The 14,550-nt window shown below is 27.4% G+C and overlaps 1 protein-coding gene across 1 annotated transcript in view; it reads right to left on the reverse strand.

The window, feature by feature from the left end:
* The window catches only part of LOC107447044 (uncharacterized), a 210,312-nt gene that overhangs the window by 159,062 nt on the left and 36,700 nt on the right, over window positions 1–14,550 (reverse strand). The window contains exons 40-51 of the mRNA XM_087167704.1: window positions 11,152–11,202; window positions 11,011–11,064; window positions 10,649–10,702; window positions 10,453–10,506; window positions 9,052–9,102; window positions 8,644–8,700; window positions 6,335–6,382; window positions 5,329–5,364; window positions 5,057–5,104; window positions 3,644–3,691; window positions 2,299–2,334; window positions 1,041–1,088 (exon numbers count right to left, since the gene is read on the reverse strand). Of these exons, the coding sequence (XP_087023830.1) occupies window positions 1,041–1,088; window positions 2,299–2,334; window positions 3,644–3,691; window positions 5,057–5,104; window positions 5,329–5,364; window positions 6,335–6,382; window positions 8,644–8,700; window positions 9,052–9,102; window positions 10,453–10,506; window positions 10,649–10,702; window positions 11,011–11,064; window positions 11,152–11,202 (585 nt within the window). The remainder of the gene's footprint in view (window positions 1–1,040; window positions 1,089–2,298; window positions 2,335–3,643; window positions 3,692–5,056; window positions 5,105–5,328; window positions 5,365–6,334; window positions 6,383–8,643; window positions 8,701–9,051; window positions 9,103–10,452; window positions 10,507–10,648; window positions 10,703–11,010; window positions 11,065–11,151; window positions 11,203–14,550) is intronic.

The raw sequence follows: 14,550 nt of genomic DNA on the forward strand, positions 1-14,550 counted from the left end.
TACTCCATAACAATGTGAAAGATATTACCTTTTCAATACGTATAAAATCTCTACGCATAAGCTTGATTTTTTATGCATCGATTTTTATGTTCAGACATTTTAGTTTTGCCCTTTCTACCACTGATGTTTTTAATTAAAAATCAATGCATAATTAATTAAACAGTTTATTAAACATTAAGATTTAAAAAATTTTTCATTATTAATTTAAATTTTAAACTAAATGTTCATGATAATGCAGTAAAATAATGTTTATAATTTAACAAAGTTTTTAAATAAAGTAAGTATATAAAATTTGTAAAAGTACTACTGTTCCAAACAAAAATCCAAACTAAAAACAAAATAAGAATGACCCAGCAAAAAGTATCCAGCTAATAATACTGAGACACAAATTTGTCAAAACATTTATACAAAAATACTTGATCTTGTTGATTCAGGTTTAAGGATTTCAAATCTGTTATTAGTTTTTCACCAAAGGCTAATTTTTTTAAGTAGCATTTCACTCTTTTTTTTGTAGAAACGATATTATTTAAAAAAGCTCTATATAATTGAGAGTCACTTAAGTATTGCAACAAAATTTTAGAGGAGTAAGGATCAAGATTAAATTTACAATGGATATGATAGGGCCTCTTTCAACTTTTTAGAAGCACATGAAGAAACAGTTCATAATATGGAATCACCCATAGTGATGTATGACGACATATCCAGACTTGGGTTTCCATGCAATTTTATTTCTGAGGATGTGCCCTAAATTTTCTAGAAATTCGCCTCAACATTTCTTCAACACCATGCATATAACGTTACGTATTAAAACTTGTGCATTTCAACAAAAATTGACTAAAAATATCATTTAACAGTTGTCCATTGCGGATTTTAAAATAGCAATGCAAAAGTATCAAAGAGCTGGTGAAAATCTCATATAAATTTCTAAGCAGAAATTTTCTCAATATCTTAAAATTCTAAGAATTGAATTCTACACTAAGCATTGAATTATGAACATTTGAGTATTTAAAAAAATTTTGAATGCATGAATAAATACTTGCCTTGAGTTATATTGACAAATAGTTTTTCTCTTTCTTCGTCATTATTGACTATAAATTTAAAAATTTAAGTCATGAGTTCCGTAAATATTTTATAACAATAAACATTTGAAAAACATCAGATTAATAATGCATAATTTTATGAAAGAACATTTAATCCCGATATTTTGATTGATAAAATATTTTAATTCTAGTTTTAACGAATTCTTTTGATTTTTTTCTAACTTTTTCTGAAAAAAAAATTACTTGTATTTTATTTATATACATCCAAAAAGGTTAAAAAAAAACAATTATTAAATATTAAGGTTTTCTTTTTTTCCCAATTATTGCACTTAATAAACACAGTTCACGTTAACCTAATTTCCTTTACCTTTATCTTAAAAATGGCCTGTGCTGTGAGGCAATAATAGCATTAATAGGAAAACATATTGTTATATAAAATCTGTCTAATATGAGAGATAAAACACATACTCAATTATATACTTAAAATAAATATTACAAGTTCATCATTTTAAATTCGAGCTAATATTAAAAAACCAAACTATGAAATACTTTTCTCAACTATACATCGTTTTAAGCAGCTATACTGTATAGTTTTGATGAAATATAACTCACTTAGGGAAATTCAAAATATATATATTTGAGATATTTAATATGTTTGGTATAAATGAATAGTAAAAATTAAGCTGAATTTTTTTTGTTAACGAAAGCTCTTACATTAAAAAAATATAAGATCTGCCCTCGCTGGTGTTTTCAATGTTCAGGAGAACTTAGAAATTTGAAACAACTAAGATGTGTTGAAGTGTACAAGAAATACAATGTCATAGAAAATTTATATTTGATAATGTGTTCGATAATAATTTACCATAAAATAATTTCAAACGATACTATGTGGGCTGCACAGCAAGCTGAGACACAACATATATTTTTTTAAGAATATAACTTAGGTTATATATACTATTATTTCAATTTCTTTACTTATTTTAATGAAATTCCAATTTGTAAGACAACAACTGAACGGGAGTTAGATGATGTGACTTTTTGTTATTTTATTCTCACTTTTTTCTGTACAAGGAATACTATAGAATAAAATGCGATAGTCTTGTGTGTGATAAACTTTTTATGATAATCTTAAACTTTATTAGACTTACAGTTATGAATTATGGAAATTTCTGTACCATTGCTAAAGGATACTTTTTTGTTGTGTGTGTTCAGATAAAAAGTAAATAAAATAAGCATATCGAAATAAAAATTATCTTACTTTGAATTTTTGTATCTTCATTTTGTAGTTGCATTGCTATATAGCAAAAAAACAAGGTTTATTAGTAATGGCATAGTAAATATTTTCACATGATTTTAGAGAGTTTTGGATATTCTAAAAAGACTGGCTTTTACAAGCAACACAAACAAATATATAACAGAAATAGGAAAATACACTTAAAAACAAGAACATTAAAATAATTAAATTTTTGCATAATTCCACTACATATTTATTAATTTTAAAAACATATTATTATGAAATAACTATTATATACATTATATGATATATTACTAGTAGATAATAATGCGATATTATTATACTATAATACTACATAATGCAATCATCAAGAAGTGATTCGTGTTGTTTATAATTGAATATAATCTATAATGAAAAAATTAAGTTCATTTTTAATAACTATTTATGTATTTATTTACAAAAATTATCTGTTATTATCCAATTAAAACGTGATTGAATATTTAAATTAGGCTATATATTCCATGTGACATTTGCCAATTGAGTTAAGGTTTATATAATATGCGACTTTAAATTTCGCACTAATTCTGTTTTAAATAATTTGCCTATTTCATTTCGTGTTTTGAGAATATATAAATTTTAACATTAACACTCGCATGAGTGATGAGGAAGAACTGCAATTTTTAAAAGAATTTTCGATAAAAGATCATGGAGAACTTAGAGAACATGGAGTAAAAAGAAAAGCGAAATAACTAATTGATGAAAAAAATCTGCATTAAACAGCAGTTATACAAGCTATTGTTTTAATAAAATCGTATAAAAGTTAAAAAATTCGCTTAACATGAAAAATATTCATAAAATTTTATTAAATCTTAACTATTGTCATTGTTGCATGAATTTCGGCGTTTTTAAATTTTTGAAAATATTTTTTCACTGAGGATGGTATCTACCTACTTTATGTTTACCAAAAAAGAAAAAAAACTACTATCAGTGAGCTCAAAAATGTTCTCTTCAGTGTAACAGTGACTTAGATTATAGTAAGAATTCAATTTTATCAAGAAAAATTTGTTTATAATTGCAATTGCTATAGTTCATCCTCTCTTTGTGAATACTTCCAAAAAAAATTATACTAAATGCAACTAAGAAATAAAATTGCGTTAGACCTTAAAGATAGAAATCTATTTATTTACATTTCGCTTATTACTTATTACATATAAAATATAAAAATCTAAATTATAGAGATGAAATATTTCAAAATTATTAAATTCTCTTAATTATTCTGAAATACATTTTTAATCATATTCTTATATTTAATAAAGTTATTAAATTTCTTAAATGTTTTTAATTTATCAAAATTTAAGTTGGTATCTACCTTTTAAAAAGAAGGCTAGCCAATCTTCTGTCTTCTTTTTACCTTTTGCTATAATATAAATTAAATTAATTTGAATATGAAAATTCTGAAATATTATTTTGAAATGACATAAATTTATTTTCGTTGCAATGATTTATTATCCTTTGCTTACATATGAACTTGTAGGAGATTTTAAATTATTAATAAAATATTTAGAGATGTTACTGTTTGTTTAAAAACACTATTTCCCGTTATACTTTTAGTTGGAAAAATGTATTAAATCTGTTTTTAATAGAAAATATATTTACGCTATTTGAAATTTTTTAACTTAGCATCATCCTTGCAATTTTATATTTCTATAGTTTGATGTCGCTCTCTTTTAGTGAATATTTGTGAAATTTTATTTTATGAAGTGAAATTTTATTTCATATCATTGTTACTATATCATATCTAAGGAATTAATTGAGTTACTTGAAAGTCTCAAGGGCTTAGAAATGAGGTATGAATATACATTTACGGTTTTTTAAGGACATTCAATGTGCCGGTCTTGAAAGCAAACATATATTGTAAATTAGTATGTTTTAACTGTTCTACAACTATTTCACACTTATTTTTCCTTTTGTAAAGAGTAATTTGTTTGTTTTAAAAACTCATCATGAAGATTTTAAATAAGATTATGTCACTTTAAATTTTTTTTGAAACATTCAATTTAAGCAAGTTAAAATTAAGTTAGATTGATATCAAAATATCCCGTAGCCTCATAATTCAATCTGCATTTAAATTAAACTGTATTTTTTAAAGTAACTTGGGTGTTATAGTGTTACGGCACCATAAATAAATGAGCACGTTAGATATTTTTGGGGAAATGAGGTTTTGAAAGTGAGTTTCCTGCTAAAAGTAAAATATTAGTTTCGATGCATTTATTTTAAAATTACTTCAAAGTGCATATATGTGACTAAAAATAATAATTTTAATTATTTTCTTTTTCTTTTCTTTTTTACTTTTTCCGTTTGTAACTGTTTAGCTAAGAAACATAAAATTTCTTAAAAATTGAAGTAAACGTACGTTTTATACCAATTCAACTAAATAAAATGCAGCAATTATTAATGCTCAATAAGAGATAGAAATTTTTACCATCTCTGTTTTAAAATCTCTTTTTTCAGATTCTCTGCATTTTGTGTTTCAAACAGAACGCAATATTATATTTATGTAGTAAAATACCAATTATCCATATTTAAAAATAAAAATAAATTAATTTTTTTTTAATTAATCAGAAATTTTATTAGTAAAAACATTTATTATCTGAATATCTATTGAACTCCATATTGTTTTATATAAGCAAAGAGTTTTCTGTAGAATCGTGAAAGCTCGTGCTATTTTGTGAATCCTATTTAAAAGTTATTTAAAAATTATATCAGTTTAAAATAAACTTACCTTTAGATATAATTGCAAGTAATCGATCAATATCTGTTCCCGTCCTTGCTTTAAGATAAATAGATAAATTAATACTATGACCCGGAAGTATTTAAATAAGTGATTTAAAAATGATAATATTGGAGTTTAAAGATATTAAATTCAGGAATTAAAATACGTGATATCTTCAAATACAATCAATATATATAATATTCAAATATATCTAATATTTGACTATGATTTATATAGCTAATAGTTTATTTGCTGAAATAAATTAAATGTTTTGCACTTACTTAGATTATTTAATTCTTCTATTTGAAGGTTCATTGCTAAAAAGAATAAGATATTAAAGAGATTAAAATGAATTGTTTGAAATATATAATGTTTAAATGTAAAAAAATAAAGTTTAATTTATCATATCATTCTTAAAAAGTAACACTTCTCCTTAAATTCAAAATTATTTAAATTTGTTTACAATTCAATAAAAACTAGTTTTTATATTTAAACGGAATAATAATTAAGAATAAGTAGTTAATGTCAATTAGTTTGAAATCTGTTTTCAGATGTTTAGTTTAATTTCCTTTTGAACAGATTGTTTTTAGTTTAGTTTTAAAACTTTTAATATTCATGTCCTAGTATGCAAAATATAAAGTAATTAACTTACTCAGATTGTTTTTTTACTTTCATTTTAAAGGCAGACCGAAAACAACAAAACAATTTGAAAAGCCATAAAATACCCTACCAAACCAAGGTAAGCATCAGGTGTTGTATGAAATACTATTTTCGCTTAACTGTTATCGGAAATATAACATTTGTGATAAAATAATTACTTTAAAGCACATTTATCGATTTAAAATTTCAAACACAATAAAATAATTAAGCGAAAAAAATATTTAAATTTTGTCTCGATTATCTCCATCATATAGTAGAAGAAAGATTAACAACGTAAGAGAGAAAAAAATATCATTTTTAACTATTTTTAACGCTTATCATGTTAAACCCCAACATAATATTTGTTTCCACCTATTAATTACCTTACGTTATTTTTACTTACAGTTTTAAGTACTACTTAACAGTCCTGAATACTATAACTTAGCGAAGATCATGCACAGAAAGTAGTTAGCTAAAATATTCTCAGAAAAAGTTAAAAGTATGTTATTAATATTTTTTAACTTATTTAAATGCTATATATGCGACTTACATCAAATATTATATAGTGTATTCAAATATTTCAGAAATTAAAATAAATTATAAATTATCTTTTTCGAATTAAATTGAGTATAAAAGCCTTTAATATACCTTTGGTAATATTCGCCAGCAATTGCTCTTTCATGGTATTGATCTTGACTTGAAATACAAAAAAGTAATTGCTTTATTTTGCTATGAATCTTTAAAAAAATGACAATTTTAGATTAACCATTTAAACACAAAATAGCAAATCGAAATTTATTAGAGCCTGATTATATTTTTCCTAAGTAGCTTTTTTATTGAGCTGAAGATCTGGAATCGTTTGTGCAAATTTATCCTCATAGTTAGATGAAAAGTTTCTGTGATAAAAATATTTTTAACGTATTTGTAAAAATAACATATTTTACATACTTCGTATATTTTTTTAAACATCACATTATATTAGTAAAACGTTTGAAATAATCTTTCGACATATTTTTTAATCAAATTCTCTTTCAATTGAAATTTGAACGCCTCTGTAATTGATCAATTGCACGCCTCTTGCATGAGATCTTGCTCATTTTGTCTTAAATGCTTATTTTGAACTTATTTAACGAACATTTTGCCCCTGTTGCAAATTATGCTTTTCCGTTTTGGTGAAAAAATATTTTTCAAATTAAAAATTTATTCTGCTAAACCGAAGAACAGGTAATAAGCATATCGCCACTTTTGCATCTATACGGTATACCAATTTACAAGGTTCATAGCAACCACCAAAATTTTCAAGTCATATACATGATTCTTATTTTTAATTTTGAATCATCAATTTCGGCCTCGAATTAGAACTGAAACAGAAAAAGGCAACTTTCGTTCATTCATATTAGTTATACTTAAAATGAAAGTGTATTAGTTTACTTCATCACTAACTGCAGTTTTTTAACGCGACATTTAATGAAAAGTGCAAATCTCTTTACTAAAATAAGTTCCGGCTTAAAAATTGTAAATATTTCTTTCTCTGTATATTTTTTGTAAATAATTTTGTTACACATTATTTGTTTCCACACTACTCATTGGAACACTATCACTTATTTAATTAAATTATATTAAAATTTACTTAGTTTCATCTATTAAATGAAGAGTTTTTCTCCCCCTATTTATGTTTAAGTTAGAAAGTATTGTTTAAACTACCATGTTAAAATTTGTGCAACGCGTGCATGGGATAATTTATAGACCCAGATTCTAAAAATCATTTAAACATTTTTATCAGTTTTTTTCAGAGGAAAACTAGTTATTTACACAGGTTTACTGCAAGGTAATGTTAAAAATTAAACTGCAGACGTGTCTTCCTTTCACTACAAGTCTACCGCTTCCTTCTCAGTATTACTCATGAATCCCTGGGACAACTTGCACAGTTCCAACCAAAAAAAAAACATTATCTATCAGATTCGAGACGAGCATTAAATTTTTGTATAAAGCAATTTATGAATTTTCTACCTTAGTGAGTGTATTTTTATGCACTAAGAAAAAAATATAGTCAAAACTACCAGAGTATGATAAAATTATCATTCTCTGGTAGTTTTGACCATACTTGAGTAACAGTAATTGACCATAATTTGACCATAATTGATTGACCATAATTGATTGAAGTAATTGATTGACAGGTGTAGCGAGCAAATCTAGACTCATTGACGTGCTTCTTTTCTCGAGTTCCATCAAACTCCTTTTCCGGGAAAAAGCAATGGATAATTCATTAAAATAACACCACTAGTTTAAAAAGGGCATATTTAGCCAGTAGTACTCTTCGGTATAAGTACAATCATCACTTGCTGCTTGGGGCTCATCATTATGCCAAAAACAAATTGGCAGTCGGGTCTGTGAACATTGTTGGAGCTTTAAAAAGTCGCATGCCTGAATTGAAACTCTCCATTGGCACCATTTTCAAAGATGTAAATAGGTTGTCTTAAATGGTCTGTTGCATTTTAAGATACGCAGTAGAAAGAGATTGATTTAACGTGAGAAAATCTATTTAACATTTTAAACAAGACAAATAAATCTGGCTGTTATGTGAGCGTTTGTCGGTAATCACCTTGAAATAAGATATATCACTTACCAAACCTTTATTTATATTGATTATTATACGGTAGAAATTTCGTTATACAATTTTCCATGTGAATGAAAATGATAGTGAATTGACCAATGGAGAGGTTTTAACTTGTGCACAGATAATGACAAATGCTAACTCAGAGTTACATATTAAAATCCGCTGTCCGTAATTTTTGTGTATGAAGTATCTCTTGTGAACATACGCATCAGAAGCGCACAAAGTTTTCGGAATGCCGGAAGCGTTTTAAAAAAACAAATATAGGATTAAAAAGTTTTTTTGGTGTTTGTAAAAATTATTTTTACTTTAAAATTAATAGCTATTGGTAGTATATACTTACTTTCATTTGTATTAAATATCATTACATTCGTTCCATTTAAGAGACCTTGAAGCACTTCTAAAATAAATAAAAAGATCTGAAAATTATTCTAGAACTACTAATGACAAAATAATGTTGAAAAATTGCGTTGATTGAATTGTGAATGAATTTAATTTAATTACACATGATTTTTAAAATTTATCAGTTTCAGATTGAATAGAACGTAAAGATTAACCATTAATTAATATAAATAAATAAAATTAAAATTTAAATAATTTTAAGCAAAAATTTCATGAATATAAATGTATATTTAACATCTTCTGATAATAATTGTGTTACAGGCATAAAAGGACAATATTAGTAACCTACTGGATAACGTTAAAAATAATTATTTTCTTCAGTTCTTTTGCACAAATTAAGATAACTTACCAAGCGTTAATGGACTTTTATGGATTACAACAGGTCGTTTACCAAATCTTCCTAAAAAATGAAGAAAAATATATCAGAGAAAACTAGATTATTTGTACTTTATTAAAATCTATTGATTTACTTGCAAAGGAACTTTTTATATGTTATCTCTCAATTTCTTCTTATCAGTCCTGTCTTAGATTTTTAACAGCAAGTTTATATCAGAACTATCTGTTCATATCATTTAAAATTCTTATTAAATCTTTTAAGGAACGTATCCAATATATTTTAAGTTATGTGTCCTGTTATTTATAAAAATAGAGTTCTTATGACAAAAAATTAAGGTTTATAAATTTAAAGCATACGCAAAATATTTAAGAACCAGCCCTTCGGAAGCAAATGTACTTTCCATAACTCATCAGAGAGACATATTTTTCTTTTTCTTTTTAGGAATATCTTTTTAACATGTTTTTAAGCTTTATTGAAGTTTTAAATCAATAAAGTGATACCGCAACTTGAAAACCCTAAAAAAGGGGCTGGTAAACCAAACAACAAGAAAACTAATGATAAAACCAGAACACATTTTAAAAGAAAAATCACTTTTTAAAAAGGAGGCTAAAAACCCACGTTAAAACTAGACTACAGTATGAGATCAAGGGTTAAATAAAGCAATATATTAATATTCCGTCAAAAATATCTCAAATTGTCACATGGAAATAAAAATAAAAGACTATCACTATAAACTCATGGTATCACCCAGGAGAGAGAAATAGATAAGGAACAACAATGGAATCTGTCATTCAAACATAGAAATAAAGAAAGAAGGTTCTTATCATAAGAACTGTTCAGAGCAACAGTAGAAAAAAAATACTATTTAATAATGTATGTAACTACTTTTTAAATAGATTTTTCTGAAAAATAAAGAATTGAAATTTAGGAAATAAAGGAAATAAATTTCTTAATGGAAGTTGTTGGTTCCCTTCTATTAATACGCTGTTGAGAATCATTTCGAAATTGAGAAAGCATTTTAAGTTACAGATTATATATATGTATATATATATATATATATGTGTGTGTGTGTGTAAATTGAATAATTGCAATATCTTTTTTTTATAATTAGGTCATTTCATGACGGAATATATTGATGAATAGTTATAATTATTCCATATAAAAGGTTCTTTGGCTTTTTTAAAAGCTAAGTATCTGAACGACGTTTTTCATGTTGTAATTCATGGAAATATTTGGTTTGGTAAAAATCTATGTATTTTCATTAAAACATATTACTCAACTAAAATATTAATATATTTTTGTTGATATTAATACTTTATATTAATATTTCTTATATACTTTAAAAGTAACCTAAGGAAAGTTTCAATTTTAACTTTTCTTAATTTTAAGATTAATATCATTCGTAATACTTACCGGAAGTTGTATTCGATTGACAGTTAGGACAAATTTTCAAACTTTGAAGAAAATCTAAAAATATATACATAGCAGGAATAATTTTTTGAAACGTATTTCTCATCTAAAATGTAATTTTTTATATTAATTTTTAAAATTAACAAAAGAAAAAGTTAAAGTTAAACTTTAAGAATAACTTTATTTTTTTAATACTTACCGGAAGATGCATTCGGTAGACAGTTAGGACAGATGTTCACACTTTGAAGAAAATCTATAAACAATATACAATGGAAATGTCATTTATATTAATTGTTCATTTAATTGAAAATCATTTTGATCTTGAAGTGTTATTTCTATTTATGCATACACAATACTTGTATCAGCATTAGACACGTAGATAAGTTTAAGACAAATTAATATACTTTTTTTACAGATTAATTTTCTGGTGTTATCGTATGCTTTTTTTTATCATGGTGACATGCTTTATGTTATGACTCAGATAAACAATTTTTGAATTATAGCAACTTCTTAAGCATACTCTAATAAAAAATGGTCAAAAAGTGCAGTTTTAATACTTACCAGACGTAGTATTGAACAGACAGTTGGGACAAATGTTTAGACTTTGAAGAATTTCTAAATTTGATATATAACATGAGATGTAAAATAATTCAATTAAGATATAAATTTGAAATGCTATTACAGGTTTTTAATAACACTTACCAAAAGTTGAAGGATCTTTACGAATTATAATAGGTCGTTTTCCATACATTCCTGAAAGAAAAAGAAACATTTTTATTTGTAAAATTATTACACGTTTATTTAAATTGTAAGGAATTGGGGAAAAAGAGTAAAAAATGAAAAATGAGTAATTGGTTTATATTTTGTGTGAAAATGAAGCACTTATCAACAGAATAATATTACTCATAATTCGAAATTTGAAAACAAATTAAAGATTACTTTCCATGATTTAGCAAATGCGGCATATAGTCTTACAAATATTTGGCTGACAAAGGCATGAAAAAAGCATATAACGAAATAAATAAAAATTATAAGAACGAGATAATTTATGGAACACCAGAAAGCTGTTGATCTTTGATTAGAAAAGTTTTTGCCATAAATTTAAGGTTCATACTAACCCGTATACGGGTTCTCCATTTATTTTGCTAGGGGTATCTCAATTTAAATTTTCTTTAGTATATGTGTGGTTAACAAATAAATGTTTTATTATATAAAAGAACTGTTTCTTTAATGCAGCTTGATTTGTTACAGCAGAAATAATAAAATAAAACATAGCATAAATGTCTGCTCAAACAATTTAACACGGTCTAGGCATATCATAATTCATTTTGAGAAATTTACATTTAATATGTTTCCCTAAAATATATTTGCTCTGTTATTTCTGAGCATCAATCTTTCATTTTAGAAAGCAGCTATACAGAGTGAAACATAGAAAAAACACGTGGTTAGAGATTGGTCTAAGGAATACGCTCTCAGAAATAAAACTCTCACTTTTGACTATTCAGCAATCCTTGAACAGTAGTTGGTTAATTTTGAGAATCATTTCATCACGAAATCACGTGACTTGGTCTATACGAATTCCTAATCCAGCTCTCACCGAACACAGGGCAAAAAATATCCTCAGTTGTAGACATATCATGGGGTAGAGTCCCCTTGCCATTAGGGTAACAGTGGGAGGTTTTCGTGGTTTTCCTATCAATGCATAGTATTTGCGTGTTATTTCCATCAAAAAGTCCTCCACGAAGGAAAATTTTTCTCGATACTTGATCCTAGAGTTCCTTTGTCTTCTGAAGAGGGTTCAAAATTACAAGACTACTGAGTTGAACATTTCTAATCGTAAATCCGGTTTGGGGGAAAGGTTTCTAATCCGGTTTGGGGGAAAGTGTTGGATAAATTAATAACAAATCGATTAATCTTTCACCTTGAATCTAATAACATTCTACATACAGATCAACACGGTTTTCGGAGAGGTAGATCGACTACCACAGCTATGAAGTCCTTACTTGAGAAAACTAAGAAAATAAAGGATAATGAACATCACGCACTGGGTATTTCCCTTGATATCAAAGGTGCTTTTGATAGCGTCCTATGGAACAAAATTATAGAAGAATTGAATTCCTGCAACTGCTCCTATGACTTAGTTAAGTTGATTTCAAGTTTTTTGGACAATAGAAGGATCCTGTTTGATATCCAGAATGAGAAGTTGGAGAGACCTCTAGCAAGAGGAGTCCCACAGGGTTCAAGTCTGGGACCGATCTTATGGCTACTTATAGCGAACACTCTTTTAAATATGAAAAGGGAATCTAATGAGCAAATAATCGCATACGCTGATGACTTCCTTTTACTTCTCAACGGAACATTTCTTGATAGACTTGGACCCCAAGCCACTATGATTTTGACGAAATTTGAAAACTGGGCTACGTCCCACAATCTTCAATTCAGTACCAAGAAAACTGTCGCGATTGTTTTTCCTAAAGCCAATCGGGTCTCAAGACGACCAACTATAAAACTCTGTGGGGCTAACATTGCAACGAGGGAAACCATAGATTATTTGGGATTTAGATTGCATTATCAGCTTTCCTGGTTGCCTCACCTTGACTTTATCTATAGCAAAGTTACTAAATTTCAAGCTAAACTAAATAGAATCTCTGGGGTCGACTGGGGGATTGGCCCTGATGTTCGGAAATTCATCTACCTAAACAGCACTCAGAAACTTATCTTATATGGAGCAGAAATTTGGTTTTCCCAACAGGTAAGAATCATTAATAGATTGAAAAAAATGGAAAGAACTTCTTTACTGTCTATCACTAAGGCATACAAGACTGCATCTACTGACTCTCTCCAAGTACTTGCTGGAACAATTCCTCTAGATATGGCAGTAAACATAGAAGCTCAACTTAATAATATTTTTCAACATGAAGAAGAACATATAATCTATAAACCAATACCTACACCTTATATTTATCATCCGGCTGAAGAAATTTTACTTAAATATCAACTGCATTTACCTACTTATAAAGGACTAGAATTATTTACAGATGGATCAAAAATATTAGTTAACAATGAGTTTAAGACAGGATGCGCTTTCGTGGCCTATCTGGAGGGAGAACCTGTTGAAAGAAAAACCTTTCGCATCTCTGATCACGTTTCCGTGTTTAAGGCTGAATTATGGGCCATTCTCCAGTCGATTCGTTGGCTTAAAGAACAAAGAATTACAGACAATATCTCAATTTATACGGATTCCCTGTCTAGTCTGCAAGCTTTGGAAAGCAGCAACTCTAAAGAGTATTTAGTCCACTTAATAAAACAAGAATTCACAAACAATATCGCTTTACATTGGATAAAAGCACATGCAGGCCATAAGGGCAACGAAGAAGCTGATAGGTTAGCCAAATTAGCCTGTGAGAGATCAACGGTCGACCTGTTTGAAGATCCTAGCAGGCGGACTGCAAGAAAAACTTTGGAACGCGAAAAATTGATTGAATGGCAGGAGAGATGGAGTGACAGCTTCACAAAGGGAAGGCACACATTCGAGCTCCTCCCGAAAGTTCAAACGAGGAAAATCATGGGGAATTTCTTTTTAAATCAATTCCTAACTAATCACGGCTGTCATGGACAACATCAAGCCAGGTTTTTTGGGGGAGCTCAGCTGTGCAGTACCTGTCAGCTTGTTGAGGATTGGGAACATATTTTAATCCAGTGTACAAATTTTAAGCACATTAGAGAGAAATTTTTTCATTCAAAAACCACCTACGAGTTTATAAAGCAGCATTGGTCAAACCCTAAAATAAAAAAGGGAATTGAGGAAATAATAAGAAAATTGTTTAGTAACAAGGCACCTCCCTGAATCCTGATGGCCTTTTGCTGCCTCTTGTTAGGAAAAATACACCTAAATCACGGCTTATTAACTTTCCTGTTATGGTTTGATTATTACTTGAATTTTCTCTTAAAATGTTTTTTTTTTGGAGCTTTAGTCTCATGCTTTGTCAATCTCTGCCCTTATGTGATTCCTCATTTTGAAAATTTTAATCACTTGTTTAATCACTGTTTAAAAAAAAAAAAATAATAATAATAATTACTGGAATTTGATAACTTTAGTAC

The sequence above is a fragment of the Parasteatoda tepidariorum genome, chromosome 7, assembly GCF_982258835.1.
Source record: "Parasteatoda tepidariorum strain Cologne lab strain chromosome 7, Ptep-v5.0, whole genome shotgun sequence".
In the NCBI taxonomy this organism is placed as follows: domain Eukaryota; kingdom Metazoa; phylum Arthropoda; class Arachnida; order Araneae; family Theridiidae; genus Parasteatoda; species Parasteatoda tepidariorum.